The following is a 23172-nucleotide window of genomic DNA, read 5'->3' on the forward strand; positions in this document are numbered from 1 at the left end:
CCCATACAGGAATCAGAGCTTTATCCCAGTGTAACCCTATGGAATAGAACTTAAACAAGAAAGGCAGGAAACCTTGTTTTAAATAATGTTTTATTGTAAAACAGGAATAGGAAAAAGTGTATCAGCTTCTGCGGCCATGTGGTACATCCTGGTTAAGCTCCCCGTGCAGAAAAGCAAGATGTGTTGCTACCTGGAATAAGAGCCATGTGTTACTTCATGGTGGTACTTGAGTGGGACCTGTTATATGGAAACCTGTTATCCAGAAATTCCTGAATTATGGGAAGTCCATCTCCCATAGACTCCATATAATTACCCCTTATTGGGGGCAGAACAGCCCTATTGGGTTTATTTAATGGTTAAATGATTCCCTTTTCTCTGTAATAATAAAACAGTACCTGTACTTGATCCCAACTAAGATATAATTACCCCTTATTGGGGGCAGAACAGCCCTATTGGGTTTATTTAATGGTTAAATGATTCCCTATTCTCTGTAATAATAAAACAGTACCTGTACTTGATCCCAACTAAGATATAATTACCCCTTATTGGAGGCAAAACAATCCTGTTGGGTTTATTTAATGATTAAATTATTTTTACCAGATTTTAACAATGGAGATCCAAATTATGGAAAGATCCCTTATCTGGAAACCTCTGCTCCTAAGCATTCTGGATAACAGGTTGCCCCAGAGTCTGAATACACGTATAGGGCAGAAGTGCTAGAAGTGATATAAAATACATAAATAGATACACTTAGCCCCTAAGGAATGGCTGCCCCATTGCTAGTAGCAGCCAAAGCTCCTGTGCTTCCCACATTGGCCTCTTCCTGTGGCTACTCACATTTTAATTGGCTGTTTAGTGCACTGTAACCCCCATTCAGAGGGATTTGGTGGGGTACAAATTGAATGCCTGGAACAAACTGGAGTCAAGTGGGATAATACATGGGAGAATTCCAACATCCAGCTGTAACATACCTTTTTCTGTAAATCCTCCCATGATAATGAATCGCAATGGCTGCCACCTGGCTGAACATCTAGATATATATGAGGAATCCTAGATTCTGTAACAAAAAGTATTACAATCATGGTGCATCAATTTTTGATGTCCAACAGCGAGTGACGCCAAGCTACTGAGCTTTCTTAGAGGTCAAGCAATCCAGGGGTGGAAGGTGGAGCTGGAGAAATGACTCCATATGTATAAGAAACACATTAATCAATGGAATGGTTCCCTTTTAGATATATGGCCTCAATGTATATTTCATAGAAATAGGTCCCCTTGCTTGTACTTGGTATGGGATCACAATATGATTCTCACCACTACTCGGTGGGCTTTGGTAGGTGCCCTAGGGCAATACAGTGACCAAGTTTCCTTGTTTTGGGAGTTTTTTCTCCAAAGCCTTTAGAGATATTCATAACTATGACACTCGCTTTTTTTACCAGATATTGTATGGGGCCAGGAAGAAACAACTATTACTTTCAGGATGAGGAGAAAGGTTTTCGGGCAAATTAGGAGATATGGAGACACAGTTGGGGTGGGCTGGGCAGCACCAATAAGGGCAGGGATCCCCAACCTTTCTTACTCGTGAGCCACAGTCAAATGTAAAAAGACTTGGAGAGCAACACAAGCATCATAACAGTTCATGGAGGAGCCAAATAAGGGCTGTGATTGGCTATTAGGGGCCTCTATGCACACTATCAGCTTACAGGGGGCTTTATTTGGTAGGAAATCTTGTTTTTATTCAACCAAAACTTGCCCCCAAGTCAGGAATTCAAAAATAACTACCTGGTTTGGGGGCACTGAGAGCAACATCCAAGGGGTTGGTGAGCAACATGTTGCCCCCGAGCCACTGGTTGGGGATCACTGAATAAGGGGATACGGCAGGTTTTGAAACATACAAACCACAATCTCTTGGTTAAAGGAAAACTATACCCCAAACAATGTAGGTCTCTATAAAAATATATTGCATAAAACAGCTCATATGTAAAACCCTGCTGCATCTAAATAAACCATTTTCATAAAAATATACTTTTTTAGTAGTATGTGCTATTGGGTAAATAGAAAATTGCCATTTTAATTACTAAGGGCCGCCCCGGGATCATACCATTCATGGTGCACACAAACCAAGGGCACACATACATGTTAGGTTACATGAGCCAATTAATGAACAAAGTTCTACTCCCTTCCTGTTACAGTTAGAGCTGCTTTATTTCCTGTCAGCTGATCTCTAAGGGAGCACACAGACCAGCACAAAATAGTGGCTCAAGATGTAAAAGCTCAATATTTACTGATATATATATTCCAGTTTGGCAAGATTCTTTAATAGGTCACTTAATATGATATAAACTGTCTGTTGGTGAAGTATTCATTTTGGGGTATAGTTTTCCTTGGTTGAGGATCTCCCTGTACAAACAAAATTGGCTCCCATAGAAATCTCAGCCTTCCTTCCCCTACCCGACCCCAGACAGTTCCTTATCTTCCATGGATGTTCCCTGCCCCCCACCCAAGCTGGTACACATCTTCCTAACCTATTTCTCTATACAAAGATAATCTAATTTTAGGAACTCACATTACCCGATATTCTGGATTTATGGCAAAAGTCCTTAGCAGCTTTCCTTAGTTTTGTAATGTATCCAACCAATCCCTTTATTGCAACACGCTGGTCATTTTCATAGGCTGTTATCAGAACAGAAGGAGAACTCTGAAAAAAAAATAATATTAAACTAACTGGGAGTTACAAACAGATCTGTTCGGCTCTGCATGGCTTGTACCAACCTGGGGTTTGATATTCTGATAAGGGCAGTAGTTCTTTATATATTTGTGGTATTTTTCATTGAATAATGGATTGCCCCACTCTTCTTGCTCCTCGATGGTCAGGGGCAATGACACGTCCATCATTGTGTTTAGAACATCCAAGAAAGGTGCCTAAAAATACACATTATTCCTTATATCACCAAAACAATATAGAAAGTTAAAGGGACCTGCTGTCCTTAAAACTGTTAAGTGCTCTTTTATTGGCTAAAACCAAAAACATTGAAACTGGAAGACAGGGGGTAAAGTGTATGACAGCCTGTGTCTGTTTTGTCGCACTTTGTCTCCCAGTCTGTAAACGCCCCTTTTGCATTCCTCTTTATGAGTAGGGTACATTTATGGTTAGTTATTCTGTGTGCACTACCATTTGCCTTCTAGCTAGGCGTTGTGTGGTTACTCATTCTGTATGCACCACTCACTTTATCATTTGAGACAGGCTACATCTGCAGTTACTCATTTTCTACTTATACCCTTAATGGGACTGCACTAGGCATATCCATAATGGAGAAGGACCTTGGAGTCCTTGTAGATAATAAACTTGGCTGTAGCAAGCAATGCCAGGCAGCAGCTGCAAGGGCAAACAAGGTTTTGAGCTGTATTAAAAGGGGTATAGATTCACGGGAGGAGGGGGTTATTCTTCCCCTTTACAGAGCGCTGGTAAGGCCCCGTCTAGAATATGCTGTCCAGTTTTGGTCTCCAGTGCTCAAACGGGACATTACTGAGTTAGAGAGGGTCCAGAGAAGGGCAACTAAGCTGGTAAAGGGTATGGAAAGTCTCAGTTATGGGGAAAGACTGGCCAAGTTGGGTCTGTTTACACTGGAGAAGAGGAGCTTAAGGGGACCATATATATATAAAATCTTCTCTAATGCTTTATTTACCAGTTGGTCCTTTCAGCAGACAGGAGGGCACCCATTCCTATTAGAAGAGGTTCCATCTAAATACTTGGAAAGGGGATTTTTACACTGAGAGCTGGGAAGTTGTGGAATTCCCTCTTTGAACCAGTCACACTGGTTGATACATTAGATTGTTTCAAGAAGGGGCTGGATGGCCTTTTAGCAAGTGAGGGAAAACAGGGTTATGGAAGATAGCTCTTAGTACAAGTGAGGGAATACAGGGGTAGGGGAGATAGCTCTTAGTACAAGTGAGGGAATACAGGGGTAGGGGAGATAGCTCTTAGTACAAGTGAGGGAATACAGGGGTAGGGGGGATAGCTCTCAGTACAAGTGAGGGAATACAGGGGTAGGGGAGATAGCTCTTAGTACAAGTGAGGAAATACAGGGGTATGGGAGATAGCTCTCAGTACAAGTGAGGGAATACAGGGGTAGGGGAGATAGCTCTCAGTACAAGTGAGGGAATACAGGGGTAGGGGAGATAGCTCTTAGTACAAGTGAGGGAATACAGGGGTAGGGGAGATAGCTCTCAGTACAAGTGAGGGAATACAGGGGTAGGGGAGATAGCTCTCAGTACAAGTGAGGGAATACAGGGGTAGGGGGGATAGCTCTCAGTACAAGTGAGGGAATACAGGGGTATGGGAGATAGCTCTTAGTACAAGTGAGGGAATACAGGGGTAGGGGAGATAGCTCTCAGTACAAGTGAGGGAATACAGGGGTAGGGGGGATAGCTCTCAGTACAAGTGAGGGAATACAGGGGTATGGGAGATAGCTCTCAGTACAAGTGAGGGAATACAGGGGTAGGGGGGATAGCTCTCAGTACAAGTGAGGGAATACAGGGGTGGGGAGATAGCTCTCAGTACAAGTGAGGGAATACAGGGGTAGGGGAGATAGCTCTCAGTACAAGTGAGGGAATACAGGGGTAGGGGGGATAGCTCTCAGTACAAGTGAGGGAATACAGGGGTAGGGGAGATAGCTCTCAGTACAAGTGAGGGAATACAGGGGTATGGGAGATAGCTCTCAGTACAAGTGAGGGAATACAGGGGTATGGGAGATAGCTCTCAGTACAAGTGAGGGAATACAGGGGTAGGGGGGATAGCTCTCAGTACAAGTGAGGGAATACAGGGTTATGGAAGATAGCTCTTAGTACAAGTGAGGGAATACAGGGTTTTGGGAGATAGCTCTCAGTACAAGTGAGGGAATACAGGGTTATGGGAGATAGCTCTCAGTACAAGTGAGGGAATACAGGGGTAGGGGGGATAGCTCTCAGTACAAGTGAGGGAATACAGGGGTAGGGGGGATAGCTCTTAGTACAAGTGAGGGAATACAGGGGTAGGGGAGATAGCTCTCAGTACAAGTGAGGGAATACAGGGGTATGGGAGATAGCTCTCAGTACAAGTGAGGGAATACAGGGTTATGGGGGATAGCTCCCAGTACAAGTGAGGGAATACAGGGTTATGGGGGATAGCTCCCAGTACAAGTGAGGGAATACAGGGTTATGGAAGATAGCTCTTAGTACAAGTTGATCCAGGAAGGATTTTTTCCCCTCTGAGGCAAACTGGAGAGGCTTCAAATGGGTTTTTTTTCTTCCTCTGGATCAACTAGTAGTAAATTTCATACAGTTAAACTTGATGGACGTGTGTTCTTTGGTACGAAGTATAAAATACATGTCAGTGTTTAGACCAAGCATTGCATTGCACTTTAACAATAAGTACCTCCAATAGCACTGCTTGAATGAGATGAGGACTGGAATTGCACAGAGCTCCGGCCAGAACACCTCCTGCACTGGCAGCTTCCACCGCTGTGTATTGTGCCTGGGAGTAACCAAGGCTGTGCAAGAGGGATATACATGAGCGGAGATCTTCCAGGCCATTGTGCTTCTTATCCAGAATGCCCTCTTTGTGCCACTTAAACCCCAATTCACCACCACCTCTGTGGAAATAAAGATTTAAAAATGTGTGCAAATTGTAACGTAGTCCTAAGTCTTCTCATTATATATGGGGGTTTCATCCTCCAGGCCCCAGGGGTGGGATTTAACTAGTCTTTATTTGATTCCAGTGGAATATTTATTCCATCATTCTGACTGATTTATTATGAAATTAATGTAAGGACCCTGTTAAAAAGCACTGAGTAGGAGGGGAGTGGATTCAAGTACCTGCACTCTGCTAAGTATTGTGTCACCACTAGAGAATAACATAGTCCATTGTGCTCCCCAAAAAGCACATCATGTATCAATACTTTAAAACAGGCTGTCTACTGCACTACAGTGCCCCTATCACTATCCCAAATATAGGCTCCCAAAGTGCATATGATCAAGAGTTCCCATGTATTTATGTATAAAATCCCATTTGTGTCTGATTGGGACCCAGATATTGATAGTGAGGGAGGACAAACCATGTTGGGTGAGGATGGCACTGGGCTTTGAGAGCTGCTCATTTGGCGGACTTGACAAAATGACCAGCTATCCCAATGTTTGGCCAGCTTTACCGTGACAGATTCACTTATTAGCCATGAGAATTACCTTACATGGCAATAAGCCAGTATCCATCCATCTTCAACCAGCATTTGTTTCTCCACTTTGAAGCTCATATTTAAATCCATCCCATAAGCCCCATAAACATGGATGAGTAAGGGGCGCTGCTTCATCTCCTTACTGCCCTCCTTGTAAAACAATGTAAGTGGTACCATTGTGCCGTCCTGCAAAGATATAGGTCAGGCGTTTGTTATAATGCTGAGAAGCCACCATTTTCTTATCATGTAGATCAAATAATTTCACAATTTACTGTGCAACAATGCTGGCCAGCGCCATTACCAAATGGCCATTACTAATACTATGTAACCATGGCAACATGACATGGCTGCCCAGGAAGTGAATAGTTAATAGGCTAGCACACAAACCTTGCTTTTGGCTTCTAACCGCAGGGAACAAAACTGCTGCATTCCCTTAGAGCTATGGCCGGCATCCACTGACAACTCATTGGTCCTCAGAGAGTACCTGCAATGAACTGGAGGGTGTACTGGGGAGGAAATGGAGAAGCTGAAGGTGCCGGCTCCGTATTCTGGCTGATGATCCGGTTCCAGTGCACAGGCCCAAGCTGGTAGCTGTCAAGCACAATGAAAGAGCTTTTATCTTGTCTTTATAGTACATAGTCATAAACTCTCTATATAGGATACTATATAAAGTCATAATCACCATTACAATGCAAGGGATGGCATTTTTATATGTGGGGCATAACAGCATAGCTTATTTTCTATACACAATATTTCTTCTCTCTAAATGTAGGCACAATAAACAATGGGATCCGTTATCCAGAAACATGTTATCTAGAAACTGAAAATTCTAGACTGGCTCTGAGCAGAATCCATATAACATATATATGTTTGTCAAAGGGTGGTTTACTCTTAAAGGAGAAGGAAAGGTAAAAATCATTGGGGGGTGCCAAATGTTAGGCACCCCAGTAATTGTAATCGCTTACCTTTTAAGCGGCGAGTGTTTCCTCTTCCTTCTTCTTAATCCCGGGGGCCGGCTAACATTGTGGCACCCCCCAGTGACTAAAGGTCCCCATACACTATAAGATCCGCTCGCTTGGCGATGTCGCCAAGCGAGCGGATCTTCTCCCGATATCCCCACCTACGGGCCAAACGATCGGATTACATTTGTGGCCATGGGGCAGTCGGTTCGGGGGCCACATCAACGAGCTGATGCGGTCCCCGATCCGACTGGATTTTCTAACCTGGCCGATCGATATCTGGCCAATTTCAGGCCAGATATCGGTTGGCCAGGCCGCTCGTTTCTGCCAATACACGGGCCGATTAGCTGCCGAATCGGTCCAAGGGACCGATATCAGCAGCTTCTATCGGCCCGTGTATGGGGGCCTTTAGCCTTTCCTTCTCCTTTAAGTTACTTTTTAGTATGTTATACAATGTCCCATTCCTAGCAATTTTGCAATTGGTCTTCATTATTTATTTTTGTTATAGTTTATGAATTAATTTGCCTTCCTCTTTTGTCTCCAGCTTTCAAATGGGGGTCACTGACTCCAGCATCTAAAACAATTGCTCTATGAGGCTATAATTTTATTGTTATTGTTAATTTGTAATGTTTATCTTCCTATTCAGCCCCTCACCTGTTAATATTCCAGTATGTATGGACTGACATAAGCAAAGACCACCAATAGCAGTAATGGAGGAGAAAGGTTAAACCCAGTACAGGTATAGGATCCGTTATCCGGAAACCCGTTATCCAGAAAGCTCCGACTTACGGAAAGCTCATCTTCCATAGACTCCATTTTAATCAAATAATTTAGATTTTAAAACTGATTTCCTTTTTCTCTGTAAATATAAAACAGTACCTGTATTTGATCCCAACTAATATATAATTAATCCTTATTGGGGCAGAACAGCCCTATTGGGTTTATTTAATGGTTAAATGATTCCCTTTTCTCTGTAATAATAAAACAGTACCTGTACTTGATCCCAACTAAGATATAATTACCCCTTATTGGGGGTAGAACAGCCCTATTGGGTTTATTTAATGGTTAAATGATTCCCTTTTCTCTGTAATAATAAAACAGTACCTGTACTTGATCCCAACTAAGATATAATTACCCCTTATTGGGGGCAGAACAGCCCTATTGGGTTTATTTCATGGTTAAATGATTCCCTTTTCTCTGTAATAATAAAACAGTACCTGTACTTGATCCCAACTAAGATATAATTACCCCTTATTGGGGCAGAACAGCCCTATTGGGTTTATTTAATGGTTAAATGATTCCCTTTTCTCTGTAATAATAAAACAGTACCTGTACTTGATCCCAACTAAGATATAATTAATCCTTATTGGAGGCAAAACAATCCTGTTGGGTTTATTTAATGTTTTATTGATTTTTTAGTAGACTTAAGGTATGAATATCCAAATTACGGAAAGAACCCTTATCCGGAATACCCTTGGTCCCGAGCATTCTGGATAATGGGTCCTATACCTGTACCATATCTATGTCAGACCCAACATGCTTTTCCAATGAGCTCAACACAAACTAAATAGGTTTTAGTGATTAAAATAAAATAAGAGTTTACCATGACAGACTGAATCACGGCCCCACTGGGGAGCCCAATGACTTCCAGAAAGAGCTGGTTGTGGTTTTTCAGGAACAGAACACAATGATCCTTTAGAATCTCCATGTCTACAAGCTTTGTGCCTTCTTGTACCTCATAAACCGGATCCCAACGTTTCATTTGAGAAGATACAGATGCCTTTAATAGCTGGGGACCATACCAAGTGAAAAAGAACAAAAAGCCAAACATCAATTTTACCATCTATTTACTTGGGAGTTCATGTACCCCAACATCAGTAAAGAGTTCAAGCCATCTACAGGGCTTATAGAAGCAAATACACACAAAGTAAAGAAGCACATACACACAAGGCATTAGGATCAGTGATAAGGTATAGGACTTACTGTACCAGCCCAGCGGAGCCTGCAGAGAAGGTAAAGTACAAAGGGTCCCATAATGACTTCTGTGTTTATAGACCCACCCCTCTCTGACAGGGGTGGGGCACACAGATGCAAATCTATAATTAGCGAGCTCTGGAGGCAGAAGCAGGGCATAGTAGGGTATCAGTTGTGTGGATGTTTGGCCTGAATCTGCCCGAATAGCAGGTCCTGCAGATTTTGGGCCAGCCTGCACATCACTAATGCTTAGTGGTTATTGGTCAGATGGAAAAATGTCTGGTTTAGCAAAAAAGTAAGCACTGTTCTTCTTTGAATGAAGGTTAATCGATAATTGCTCATAATGGCTGAGGGTGTAAGCAGTTTGCACATACGCTGCAACACCTGAAAGATGCTCTTTTAGCTGAAAAACACAGGGTTAAATTACCTTGTATTCTGTAGCTCCCCCATCATGGCAGAGCATATACAGGCAGCCATTGCTGTGCTCTATGTAGTAAATAACTCCAGGGACTCTCTTCTCTACTAGAACAGGAGGTTCCAATGGGCAGCTATTATCAAGCAGCCACACCTCTGTGGTACTTTTACTGTTACTATTTATGGTAAGAAATCGCTTGTCTCTGGTGCAGTATAGATCCACGAAAAACCTGAAAGCAACAGATTCCATTACCTAATGCAATAAGATGTGGTATTTCAGTAGAGTAATGCATATCTTACAGTAAAAATAAGGTTGGTCCCAAAGCGGAAAAGAGACATGTCCAACAAAGATCCTAGCCTTCCCTTATTTATTTATTTCAGTAAATTATAATTGAAAAGGATAAACAGTAGCATAGAAAGCTAAATATATCCAATATAGAAGATGCTAAGTTAGGCAGATTTGTGTTTTCTTTACACAGGTATTTGGGTTGGGCCCATCAGAAGGTAAATATAATGCCATTTAACAACTTATAAATAAAAAGCAATATATTTTTTAAGGAGGGAGTCAGAAAATGATGAAGCTATTTATAAATGAAATGGTCAGTGCCTAGCAGAAGGTGCCACTGAGAAAGATCTAGAAATAGGATTTGTTCTAGTAAGATCTCCCGTTTACATGAAGATCAATAAAAATTAGGTGGGTTAGAACAGTCCAACAGCAACAGAAGGAAAGAAGGTTTATATCAGTCAAGAAGAGAAAACCGTACCCTATTCAAAACAATATTTTGCTTTTATACAAAGAATCCCAGTAAAAGCTTCACAATTAAAGGGCCGCTGATCTTTTTCTTCTTCAATGTACTTATCTTTTCCCTTGCATTTGATTCAAATATTAAATAACAGATAAAAGTTACCCTGACCTTATGTCTCAGCCCTCCCTTTTAGAATGTAAGCTCTTGCGAGCAGGGCCCTCCCCCTAGTGTCTCCGATCCTCATCCAAATGTAACTGCAAACCATTTTTGCGAATTGTTTATATGTACATGTTAACTGTTCTGGCTTTTGTACCCCTCTATTCTGCAAAGCGCTGCGTAAATCGATGGCACTATATAAATAATAATAATGAAAGTAATAAAGTAAGTAATAAATGTAAGATTCCCTAAAATCACTCATTCTGCTTTGTGCTAATGCTCCATTGTTCTTCCCTGTGTTCCGACTAATCCATTTCTGTTCCCTATTGCCCAGGCCTTGAGCCACATACCGGTTGCACAGTAATGGACAGAGAAATCAGGCAGATTAATTTCCCTGAGCAACAAAGGAGAAGGAAAGGTAAAAACTAAGTAAGCTTTATCAGAAATGTCAATGTAAATACAGCCATAAGCACTCACAGAAACGCTGCACTGAGTCCTCTATCAAAAGAAACACAGGATTTCTTGTCTCCTTTTTTGTAAACATGATGTTTGGTTGTCTGGCTTCCTCTCTCAGAAAACTCCTTAATTCCCTGGGCCAGAGTCTGCACAGTTCTCTCCTCTCTCCTGCTCCCCCCTCCCACAAGAATGCTAAGTACTCCCTCCCCCCTCCCTTAAGAATGTGTGATCTAAACTATAAGGGCTAGACTGCAAACAGGAAGCTACTTAGAATGGCAGCTGCTGTCTTAAGGAAACGGAGAAAGCTTCTAAAGCTGTTTAACAGCAAACACTAAACACCAAAAAATTAAAATGTTTTAAAGTAATTAAAATATAACGTACTGCTGCCCTGCAATAGTAAAAATGTTGTGTGTTTGCTTCAGAAACCCTACTAAAGTTTATATAAATAAGCTGCTGTGTAGCCATTGGGGCAGCCATTCAAATATTAAAAAGGAGAAAAGGAACAGGTTACATAGTTGATAACAGATAAGCTCTGTATAATACAATGTGATTCTACAGAACTTTTTCTGTACTACCATATAACCTGTGCTTTTTATTTCAGACTGAATGGCTATCCCCATGGCTACACAGCAGCTTGTTTATATAAACTACAGTAGGGTTTCTGTAGCAAACACACAAAGTTTTCACCAGTGCAGGGCAACAGTACAGTATATGTAATTACATTTACACTATTATTTTTTTGTGTGTGTTACTGTTCCTTAAATGCACAATACTAAGAAACTGCAAACATTGTGTTCCCCTCAATCTATAGTATCTATAGTATAGTATCTATAGTATATAGGTTTTAGTAACAAATTCTCTTATTTTCTTTCCATTCATGTATTTTAAAATCTATGACATTTGTGTCACCTGGGATCATTTTCAGTGTAGACTAGTTCAGCAGCCCCGCTGGCATTAGTGAAGTCAATTCGATAGACCTGCCGACACTGGAGATTGGCTTGCCTCGTGTGCAGTAAGACACTATCTGTCGCCCACTCTGCCAGGCAAGCAAAAGTAACACTCCAATTAATTGCCATTGGAAAATTAATAGGGAAGGATTCCTTCTTCATTAATATGCTTTTGCCTTTTGAAACAAGGTATTTTTAAAATATACTTTGGGGGTGCCTTATGTTTTAGTGCCTCCCATAGGATCAATATCAGGATCAATTTAACCAACTTCCATGGCCTCCCCAAATAAGACCTTGATGGGCAGTTGAGTAGACATCTTCTCCAACTCACAAAGAGCTGTAGATTTACCTTGATGCAAATTAACTAAGTAGCGTGCACAATGTATTCCAAAGTGTTTTAAAGCTGTTTTAGAAGCACAAGGTTCCCCAACTGTTCATTAAATGTGTACAGCTATAACTTCCTTTTTGATTCTTTCTTGCTCTCTTTTTGAAATTCTAGTGCAATTGGGAGTCGACTGGTGGGACCTGACCCATTTGGGATAAGGAATACATAATCTTGGCTTCACAGATCCAAGTGCAAGTAGATTTTCTTTATTACACTCATGGTATGTACTATAATCTAAGGCTGTGCTACAATGCGGATCCCTCCACTTCACCAGATAATGAAGTCTTCTATGATCTTCTAGTAATGACACAAGGGAATTTCAACACTGCCTAGGGCTCTAGCCCTAAAAGGGTCACTCATTGTTGATCTACAGCAAGGGCCACCAACCTTTTTTTAAATGTGATTCACAATTAAATAGAAAAAGTGTTGGGGAGCCATGAAAAAGTGTTTTTGATGGATGCTAAATAAGGGGTTTGATAATCCATTTTGGTAGTCCCATGTGGACTGTGTTCCTTGTGGTCACTAGGAGCAACACAAAAGGTAAGCAACAGAATAATCCGCATACATGCATGCAAATATATCCCGTTCAATCAATCAATATCTCACTTACCACAACTGAAAACATTTTCTATACAATGCGTTACTTGCGCCCCACTGTCCAGCTTTACAACGATGCAGGTAGATTCTTCCCTTTCGTAGCCTTTTAAAGTTACAGCCATAAACTTCTGCTTAGGGGAGACTCTAATCTTCTGGATTTCATAATCCCCTAATCCAACGTCTTCTGACGACAGCAAAACCTCAAGGCTATCTTCACCTACAATGTACATAGGGACAGATATTGGTTTTTTTTTTATGAACAATTTTTACAAAGTTTTAACATTTCTTTTAGGAATAAAGTAACAAGGAAAAGGGAAAGGACAGAGGAGAGCAAAATAGGTGAGACCTATTCTAGGTTCATAGGGGCAGATATTTATACATATATCTGGTGAAATTTACTGGTACAGGTAGGAGCCATCTACACAATCATTTAGAGTTGAAAAAATAATTAACAAAGGGTCGCTGTTGGATTTATATAGAATTACCAGTATTCTGTTTACAGCGGTATATGCAGCCATTCTCTTCAAAATAGGTGTAGTCATCATATCGGATCTGTCAGAGGTAAAGAATTGTTATTAGTAATGGAAAGCTCTGCTGAAACAAACTAAAGCATTAGTTAAAGGGGAACTCCACCCAAATACAACTTTGAAAAGTAAACATAATTTCAAGCAACTTTGCAACATACAAAAATTAAAAAACATACAGTTTTATTAAATGTAATCTCTGTTATCTGTAAACCTGTTAAACAGAAAGCTCCAAATTACAGGAAGGCCCTCTCCAACAGACTCTATTTTAATGAAATAATTGAGATTTTAAAATTGATTTTCTTTTGTACTTTGTACTTGATCCCAAAGGAGATATAATTAATCCTTATTAGAGGCAAGACAATTTTTATGAGTTTAAATAATGTTTTAAAGATTTTTTATTAAACTTAAGGTATGAAGAAACTATGGAATAACCCCTTATCTGGAAAACTCCAGGTCCTGAGCATTCTGGATAACGGGTCCTATACCTGTAATATGGTCTGAAACAGTTCCCTAAGCCCCGCCCCCTGTTCCTCTGCTGATCTGGCTGACTGCTTTGAAACTCAAAAAGCACTAGTTGCCTGTACTTAGCCTGCTTTCAGCCTGCATCCACCCAATCCCATAACAGGGCAATGCATTGTGGGTTATGTAGTTCCTGCATGCTGTCTGTAAGCTGTGGAGAAGTTGTTACAATTTGTTACATCAGTGTTTTAGTCCCTCCTCCCCTGCCAGGTTTTTAAATGATGCAGATAGAGAAGAACTGTTTTTTTTATTTATTCATACTTACTGAAGGAACAGATAACAGTGATAGGTATATTTGGGGTTTCTGTGGTTTCCGATTTGGTTACGAAACTGGAATTCCCCTTTAAAGGTCTAGGGCAAATAGGAATGATAGAAAAACTGTATAGGAGCTACTTTTTTGCTGTTCTTGAACAGTATTTGTGCAATATATGGCTAAGTTCAAAAAGAGCTGAAGGGGGTGATTTTGAGCTAAAAAGCTGCTCTTTAGCCTTATCTTTGTTCTGGCAACTCCCTTACCAAAAGGCTTCAAGCTAAGCCAGATCATTGGTTGTGGTAGATCTGCCCCTTTAATGCTTGCATTGTCCCATCACTGGCAGCTACACTGAGGCAGTTTGTACATTATATACTGAATAAAGCACTTCCTATTGCAAAACACAAATCACAGAGGCATACCATCACCATATTAAGCCATAGGCTGCAGGACAAGGTCTTTATATATGTCATGGAACTCCAGGCGGACCCTTAATCCTTAATTACCATCATAGCTTTATTTTAAAAAGGGATTACATTATTTTGCAAAACAGACGAGGTTCAATGGGCCATATAGCATCAACCGTTCAGTTTTGACGACTCTTTCACTAAGGTTCTGTTACAAGTTTCTTAAACAAGAAATGATCAGTGACCAAGACTATTTAAGAGATGAACTAACACATGTATCCAACCTGACAGTGCCGAATATCTTGATATCTCAACAGGAAAAATATCAGACTGCTGGAATTCCTTCAGGATTCTCCATTTTGATTCTGGATAAATCAGCAACTGCATTTTAGGTTAGGAACCAATATATTTTGAACCTTTAAAAGGAGACAAATAAATATCTTACCATTCCCTTTGCCTCAAGATTGGAATAATGCTCATGCATATACCCTAACCGCTTTTCCAGCGTCGTTACCAAACCTTGGTACTTTGCAGATGCCCTTTGCCAGCGTCTCCTTTCTGAATCTAAAAGTTTCTTTGCAAAAAAAAAATCCAAAAAGCAATATATTAGCACTGATATCATAATAAGATAAAATATCAATTTGCATTAAATGCCATTGTCATCATTTGGCCAAACAATGTGTGGTTTTCCAAATCTGCCACAACCAGAACAGTTCTACCGACTCATCTGATGGCAATTGCATCAACATTGTAAAAACTAATTTTATTGTGGAGGTTTTTTTTAACAGATCATACTTTTGGACTAAGGGTTACCACTGGAAACCATAATGTAACAATGGGGCCCTAAGACTGATAGGAGACACACACCTTTTCTATGTGCTGGAGATGCACAGGCATTGTTTTTTCTCTTGCATTACATTCTACAGAGTAAAAACAGCTTTTTTTTCGCAGACCTTCCTGGAATCTCCATACAAAGCATTTGGGCAACTTATAGCAGAGGTGTTGCCAATGTGCTTTGGTTGCTGTGAAAACAGTGAGAAGACTTGGCTGCTTGCCCTGTGTAAATGAAACCCAAGGCTAATGTGGAAATTTTCCAGACAAAAACCCAACCCCTTCTCGTCTACATGACTATATATGTCAAGAGGGACCTGGCTTCTTTGTAATGTATACATGTATATATAAGTACTTACAGTAAAGGAGGAATGGTTAGCAAGGGAGATGTCAGTGCTTTAACAATGCAGCTATGTTGGGAGAAACCAGTTGAAGTCAATCCAGTTCAATTATGTTATTTGGTGATGATTTCAAAACATGCCTCCTTCAAGGAATAATGAAGATAAAGCAATCCTCTATGGAGTTTACTAAGCGTTCTCTTATATTATTACCAAATATAGAGAGAAGAGGTGCTTAGGATGGGCTTGCTTACATAAATATTAGCTTTACGTGAAAAACTGGAGTTCTTCCAGTGACTACAGTATTGCCTGCATTTGGCATTGCTACATTTATAAGGGGCAGAATGTAGGAATCTCCCCACCTGCCTCCTAATATACATATCATATTAGGAAATTATGGAAGAGCAGGCCACAATTAGGCACTATTCTTATCTCTTTCCCTATGGCAGGGAATAAGGACCTGGCTACCTATCACCCCCATTATTTGGAAGCTCTTAGCGTCTCTATGGGTTTTTGTGTAAGTTTCTGAGGTCATTGTTCCTTTCATTGAAGGGACATTATTCTGACAAATTTAAGATTCTTACAATGATTAATAACACATTTTAATTAGTTTTTTTGTGCTGAGTAAAACAAATGCCCTCCCAGATAGAGATACTCTGTTCAAATATTTTGGCTTAGTAAGGCCCACTAAGCATTCTTCCATTCTCTACTGATTACTTTATCCTTTTACTGAACTGCTAGCTTCTGGAACATACCTCATACCTTTATTTAGTCTTTATTATCTATGTATCTTATAAGAAATTCTACACTTCAGCATATGGTGAGTCTCACACTCTTTCTAAAGTTTTACCCCCATATGTAATAAAAGGCACTATGTTTGCACAGGAGCAGTAACCTATAGCAACCACTCAGGAGGTAGAATTTACTGGTCACCTCTTTAAAAGCAAACATCTTATTGGTTGCTATAGGTTACTGCTCCTGGGCAAACTTAGTGCCTTTTATTACATATGGGGGTAAAACTTTAGAAAGAGTGTGAGACTCACCATATGCTGAAGTGTAGAATTTCTTATAAGATACATAGATAATAAAGACTAAATAAAGGTATGAGGTATGTTCCAGAAGCTAGCAGTTCAGTAAAAGGATAAAGTAATCAGTAGAGAATGGAAGAATGCTTAGTGGGCCTTACTAAGTCATAATGTTTGAATAGCAAATCTCTATCTGGGAGTGCCTTTGTTTTACTTAGCACAAAAAAAAAAATAATTAAAATGTGTTATTAATTATTGTAAGAATCCTAAATTTGTCAGAATAATGTCCCTTCAATGAAAGGAACAATGACCTCAGAAACTTACACAAAACCCATAGAGACGCTAAGAGCTTTAGAGTTCCAAATGGAAGTCAGATTTCCATAAATCCTCAGCAGTTAAACATTAACATTTTGAAAAATAAATTTCAATCTTTAAAAACTCAAAATGTATTCAATTATCTGTGCGAAAAAAACCCTTCCAGCTGTGTAACATGGCAAAATTCTGAAAGACCTTTAAATGGCCCGTCATCAGTTCTAGGGGCTATAACAACAGGAATGTGGGGACCATGTTGGGATTTTCAATACCATGCAATGAGGCACAGCATTACCTTCCTAATGGACTCGCCTGGCAGTCTCTGCAGACCTGATATATATGTGTTGGAAATGGATTCTAATTGTACAGGAGGCCCGTAAGAGCCTGTTATGCCATACAGGGCACTCTTTTAATATTTGGCAAACGAACGGTTGCAACCGGTTTTAATCAAGGACATTGTTTTGCACACTGTTAAATTGTTCTCAAAATAATACAGAGCGGTTACCTGAAGGCTGTTTAAAGGATTTGTGACTGATTAGAGAGGCTTGAAAAAGCCCAAAAGAAAGAGTCGTCTGGGAGGTGTTGACCGAATCCCTCTGGCAAGCAGTGTTTTTTTACCTTAGATGCTTCATTTGTTTTTTTCCACCACACAGAATAAAATAGGAACCTGATTTACATTCATGCACTTTTTAAATGTGATATTTGCAAAATACAGATCCTATATGTAAGTAACCGAGACTTTTAAAAGGCAGGCCTGTCATTAAATGTTGCACTGCACTGTTAAAGGGGTAGTTCTCCTTTAAATAAACTTTTAATATGTTATAGGATGGTCTATTCTTAGCAACTTTTCAGCTAATCTTCATTTTTTAATGTCTTGTAGTTTTGGAATTATTTGCTTTTCTATTCTAACTCGCGTTCTGCATGGGGGTTTCTGACCCTGGCAGCAAAAAAGGGTTTCTCTATGAGACTACGATTCTTTTGTTATTGCTACTTTCTATTACTCATCTTTCTATTCAAGCTTCTCCTGTTCATATTCCTCATTCAAACCACAGCCTACTTGCACCAGATAGCAGCTGAAATGTCAAACTGGAGAGCTGCTGAACAAAAAGCTAATGCCAATACCACAAAAAAGGAAGGCATATTGCTAATTGTCTCAGAATAGCACTGTCTACATCATACTAAAGTTCATTTAAAGATACACTACCCATTTAATGTAGTAAACTCTTTGAACTAATGGGAAATCCAAGGAATGGGAAATACCAATGGGTTATATCAGCTATGGGTTATATCAGAAAATCTCTGCGGCCACTGGCCTCTGAATCAGGCCGACCATACTCAGATTACACTGATCTAACCGAACACATATGTGGTCAAACTTCAATTTATGGTGACAGGACAAGTGAGACAACCTTTAAACTGTCATTATTCCATTTTCATGCCCTCAAAGACCATCTTGTCAAGACAAAGTTGTCCTCTAGGGCACTAAGATGTTGAATTGGGACTATTATACAGGTTGGATGTATTCAGCTGAGTGCAGCTGGCAGTTGGAAAAGTAAATAAAGCTAGTGAGTCCCTATGCTGTGTTAGCCCTTTGCTACATATCCCTAAGCAGCATACCACAGCAACCAAACAGCTGTATTGGATGCTTTAGGTTTAATCCCTGTGCAGAACCAAGGCCCCTAAATTTTGTTTTCAATAGAACTGGAGTTATTCTAGTAGATTTCAGAACAAGAGAAAGATAAACAAAGGCTCAGAGCAAGTTGAAATTAATTTACTATAGGTATTATATTTTAGTTAGAATGTTAAAAACATCAGCAGTGGCAGCATCAAGGGACTACTTTCCATTTAAAGGGCAAGTCTTTCTGACCAATATGGAAAATAATCAAGTAAATGTAATATAATTCAGTTCACATAACAGGCAATTTGCCAATGGGAATGTATTTTAATAACTGCTCAACTGAATTTTTTCCTTTTCTAGAGCCCTGTAGGTTTTAGTAACTTAAATAAAAGGCAGTTATTTTCTTCTCTTAATTATTAAACAACTGATATTAAGCACAGCACTTCCATAAGTAGATGGAAAAAAATATCCACAGATTAAGGCATCTTGAGTCCCTGTCCAATCTGTTCCTGGTGTTTCCTCTGTTTAATGGTTCTCTGGGCTATACTAATCTCTTCCATGGTTCTCACCCACAATGCTTAGCTCTCCCTCTGATTGGATAATGGCAATTGCATAGGACTACCAGGAAGATATTTGCTGACAAGGGACTGAGGGTTAGAGTTACCTTAAAGCCTCTGAGCCCAAAAACAGTGCTCCAAAGAGGCTTATGGTTTCCTTATCTTCATATTGCACCAATGTTTCCATAGCTTTGGACCTGCTAACAACAGTTAACTGATCCTCTACAACAGTGTGGATGATCTGATAGCTGCTTTCAATTAATATTTTATAGTGCTTTTTAACTGTCTTGTTGGTTCTGACTGGAAGAAAATATAGGCAAGAACAATACTCAAAGAACATATAAATAAACTATTGCAGAATACTGGTTGATCTTAAAACTAAATGACCAGGTCACTTGAAAAATAAAAGCCGCTTTGCTGGGTTTCAATGACTTCTAGCTGACTTTTCTAAATATGCTCCCTATTTTTCAATTGTTACATTAGAGTATTACTTTATGCCTGTTCCCCTGATATAGACCCCTCTAGATGGGGCTGAAATGTGTTGGGTTCTTTGTATTTATGTAATTAAAACTTGATATTTTATGTATTGGACTGCTCTTGCCCTATTTTTCCATGACTTGGTAATCTTACCTTAAAATGATAGTAACACCTGTAGACAAATGCTCTGTGCCTGCCTCCCATTACTAATAAACCGTACTTTGTGTAATAGATTTGTTTCAAATATAATATAACATCTGAAAGCTAACAGACTGCAGACTTCCTGTATTGACAGCCTTTAGAATCAATTTGCAAGGATGTACCCTCGCCACCCATGAGAAATGCTAGGAGGCGCTATCACAAGTATTAATGTCCTTGGTTTCATGTGATCTGTAATAACTTCAAGGCTGCCTGTGCTAATATATTTAGTGACTACTATCCTTCCAGCAAGAAACATATAAAATAGCGCCCATATTATGAATATTAAAAAATGTGACAAATTAAGCCATAACCTCAATCTTCCCTGACTGTACCCACTGAAAAAAAACCCCAAAAAACATCCATTTCAATCTCTACCCACTTTTTGCAATTTGGGATTGTTCTGCCTACATGAGGGCCACTGGGATATTTTCCCACAATCACACATGATCCATTGGTGCACTTTGGCTGCTGAATAAGCATATGACATCAGGAGGCAACTGACTTGGTTACCAGATTCCAATACCCAGTGAGAAAGGAGGAGCGATTCCCAGTGGCAGCCCAACCCAGCAGTACTATGAGCAGAGCTCACAGAGTCATATAGCTGTCAGACACAGGGATCCTCAGGAGTCTGTGCAACTTCGAATCCATGTGTTTAACCAACACATCTATAATTTTCTATCTAACGGGATTGGGATGGAGGCATTACCCTACATGCATCAGTATCCTCTATAACAAGAACCCCAATAAAAGTCACATTCTGAGAAGTGTGTACCAGTTAATATGTTAGTCCCCCTAGACTGAGCACCAGACTGCACTGGTTAAAGAACCAGATGTGTGGTTGCAGACTTGTATATAAACTTTGAGAAGCGGCCAAATGCACACATCATTGCTTTAATTTATTTGCACCAATGTCTGCAACTATGACCAAATTAGTCAGCTCCAGTAATTAATTGGATATTTGCCTGGATCATACAGCATTTAGTTCTCATCTGTCAGTGCAGTGGCAAACTGCCAACATTATCTGGATCAAGTTCAGTATACTATATCAACCATTATTATCATGTAGTATTAACCAATACATGTGCTTTATAGGACTGCCACCTGGCCAGTCAGTAAAAATGACGCTTGTTGCCATGTTTTACAAAGGATGTTACATAACAGACATAGGAAATATGTTCCACAAAAGCCACCCCTACTACTATCTTTTTTTTTAACATGAGAAAGATGAAAGCTAACTGTGAATTGGTTGCTACACTGAAGTAGATTGCACCTATTTTAATGAAGGTTATTTAGGCTCATTTATAACACTGATCCCTTCTATCAGCTGTTTAATGTAACACAATGTTCTTCTTTGTAATAGTGTGACCAAACTGACCTGTATTCTGCAGAGCCATCATTTCATATTATTGATGAAAATGAATACTTATAGTATAAAACTCATATAATGTTAGTTTGAGGCTGTGCTCACGATACAGCTGATTAACCTGGGAATGAATATAATGTTAGGTGTTAGAAAGGCTCAATGTACATAGGGAGCTTTTCAGCTATGATAACTTAGCAGGGATCCAAAATTAGTTCAGGCCCCCATAAACTTTAAAAGTAAGTTATTTATCACAAACATATAAATGGAGCTGCTTATCATGCAGTGCCCTACTGGGCCCCCTATAAATGATGGGCACCTTTGCCGATAAATGTTACCAGCTTGCTCTAGAGCAGTGATCCCCAACCAGTGGCTCATGAGCAACATGTTGCTCACTAATCCCTTGGTTGTTGCTCCCAATGGCCTCAATGTTGGTGCTTATTTTTGAATTTCTGGCTTTGAGGCAAGTGTTGCATAAAACCCAATGTAAAGTCAAACAGAGCCTTCTATAGGCTGCCAGTCCACATATGGGCTACCAAATAGCCAATTATAGCTCTTATTTGCACCCCCAGGAACTTTTTCCATGTTTGTGTTGCTCCCCAACACTTTTTCCATTTGAATGTGGCTCAGGGGTATAAAAGGTTGGGGATCCCTGCTCTAGAGGAATCAGGACGTGACTTCATGAGGGCATTGCAGGGGAGTGCAGAGTCAGGGAGCCAGGACAAGTGTTAAATGAGAGGGTCATATGGTGTAACAGGTTGGGGAGGTGCACGAACCATGGAGAATTATATACTTGCGAGTGATAAAATCCCTGGTCCAACTGGTGATTTATTGGCTGGGTTGCAACACAACCACAATATCTCCTGCCCCCCCAACAATGAAGGGTCTGCTTTTTCTTTAGTTAAGCTTAAAATGGAATATGTTAAATGCACATTTGGAATAGAGTACAAAAAAGTGACAAACTAAAAAGAATTGTGTATTAAAGTATTCCACAGTTCATAAAGTTTAATGGAGAAGGAAAAGTTTCATTGTAATTTGCTAGGCACCCCAGTGATTATAATCACTTACCTCAGACCCTTTCCTTTGCACTGGAAAACTCACCAGCCCAGGGTACAATTCTAGTAAGTGCCATCTTTTAGCCTGTCCCTGTGTTCCTTAGCAACCAGTCTGGGCTGTAGAGTAAAACAAAATGGGGATGCAAAAGGCCAAACATTTGCTCTACTGTGCACAGCCCAGGGTGGCAGCCAAGATAATGGGGACAGGAAGTACTTGGTGCTCCTCAAGCAAAACTATGGCCTGATTGACTGCATTTCCACTGTGATTAAACATATCTTTCTTCTTTAAACTTGCATTAGAATGTGTGTGGTGGAACAGTGGAACACAAGATACTCACACCTCAGTAAAGACCTACCTGCCAAGCTGTGTTCCCCCTGTAACCTGCTCTCCTTGTCACTGGGATTCCAACACGGAAACAACCAGCAGAAATGACTTGCCTCCCAGCATTCGAACCAGCGCAGCTCCTACACACAAACAGTCCCATCTGCTGAACAAAAGTCCTCATCATCTTCTCATACGTTCCCAAGATGTCTCCTCACATGCTTTATGGAGCGCTGCAAAATGTCACAAAACAGTCAATAGACTCTGATTTGTCACTTAGTGCTTATATGTAGTTGTCCCTGTGAGAAATAAGAGACAACGGGTAATTTGCGCCTCAGGTAACCCTGTCAGTGAGCTCCGACTTACAAACTGACAGCTACACGTGGGACTGATAATGTAAACAAAGCGCGCACCTTGATGACGTAGAAAAGACTTCTCTCCGCGCACTTTCTGAGAATGAGGAAGCAACGGCCTGCCATTGGCTGGATTGGAATTGAGGGGCGCGGTCTAAAGTGTCACATGTCCTTGTTTCC

The 23172-nt window shown here is 40.2% G+C and overlaps 1 protein-coding gene across 2 annotated transcripts; it reads right to left on the reverse strand.

Moving 5' to 3' along the window:
• Nucleotides 1-70: 70 nt before the first annotated feature.
• prepl (prolyl endopeptidase-like) lies at nucleotides 71-23068 on the reverse strand. 2 transcript variants are annotated; one of them, XM_012963885.3, is made up of 15 exons: nucleotides 23006-23068; nucleotides 22674-22872; nucleotides 14989-15117; nucleotides 13326-13392; nucleotides 12854-13057; nucleotides 11821-11947; nucleotides 9567-9783; nucleotides 8769-8954; nucleotides 6594-6797; nucleotides 6217-6392; nucleotides 5411-5627; nucleotides 2770-2919; nucleotides 2569-2695; nucleotides 972-1057; nucleotides 71-190 (listed from the first exon to the last, which is right to left on the reverse strand). In XM_012963885.3, the coding sequence occupies exons 2-15, from the start codon at nucleotides 22824-22826 to the stop codon at nucleotides 122-124; spliced, it is 2112 nt and encodes a 703-aa protein (XP_012819339.1). In that variant the 5' UTR covers nucleotides 22827-22872; nucleotides 23006-23068; the 3' UTR covers nucleotides 71-121. The 2 variants fall into 2 exon arrangements, 1 of the variants encoding a protein (XP_012819339.1); XR_001924575.2 differs by having other exon boundaries at nucleotides 104-190; nucleotides 2564-2695; nucleotides 22674-23054.
• Between the last annotated feature and the right edge of the window lie 104 nt (nucleotides 23069-23172).

This window comes from Xenopus tropicalis, chromosome 5 (genome assembly GCF_000004195.4).
Source record: "Xenopus tropicalis strain Nigerian chromosome 5, UCB_Xtro_10.0, whole genome shotgun sequence".
In the NCBI taxonomy this organism is placed as follows: domain Eukaryota; kingdom Metazoa; phylum Chordata; class Amphibia; order Anura; family Pipidae; genus Xenopus; species Xenopus tropicalis.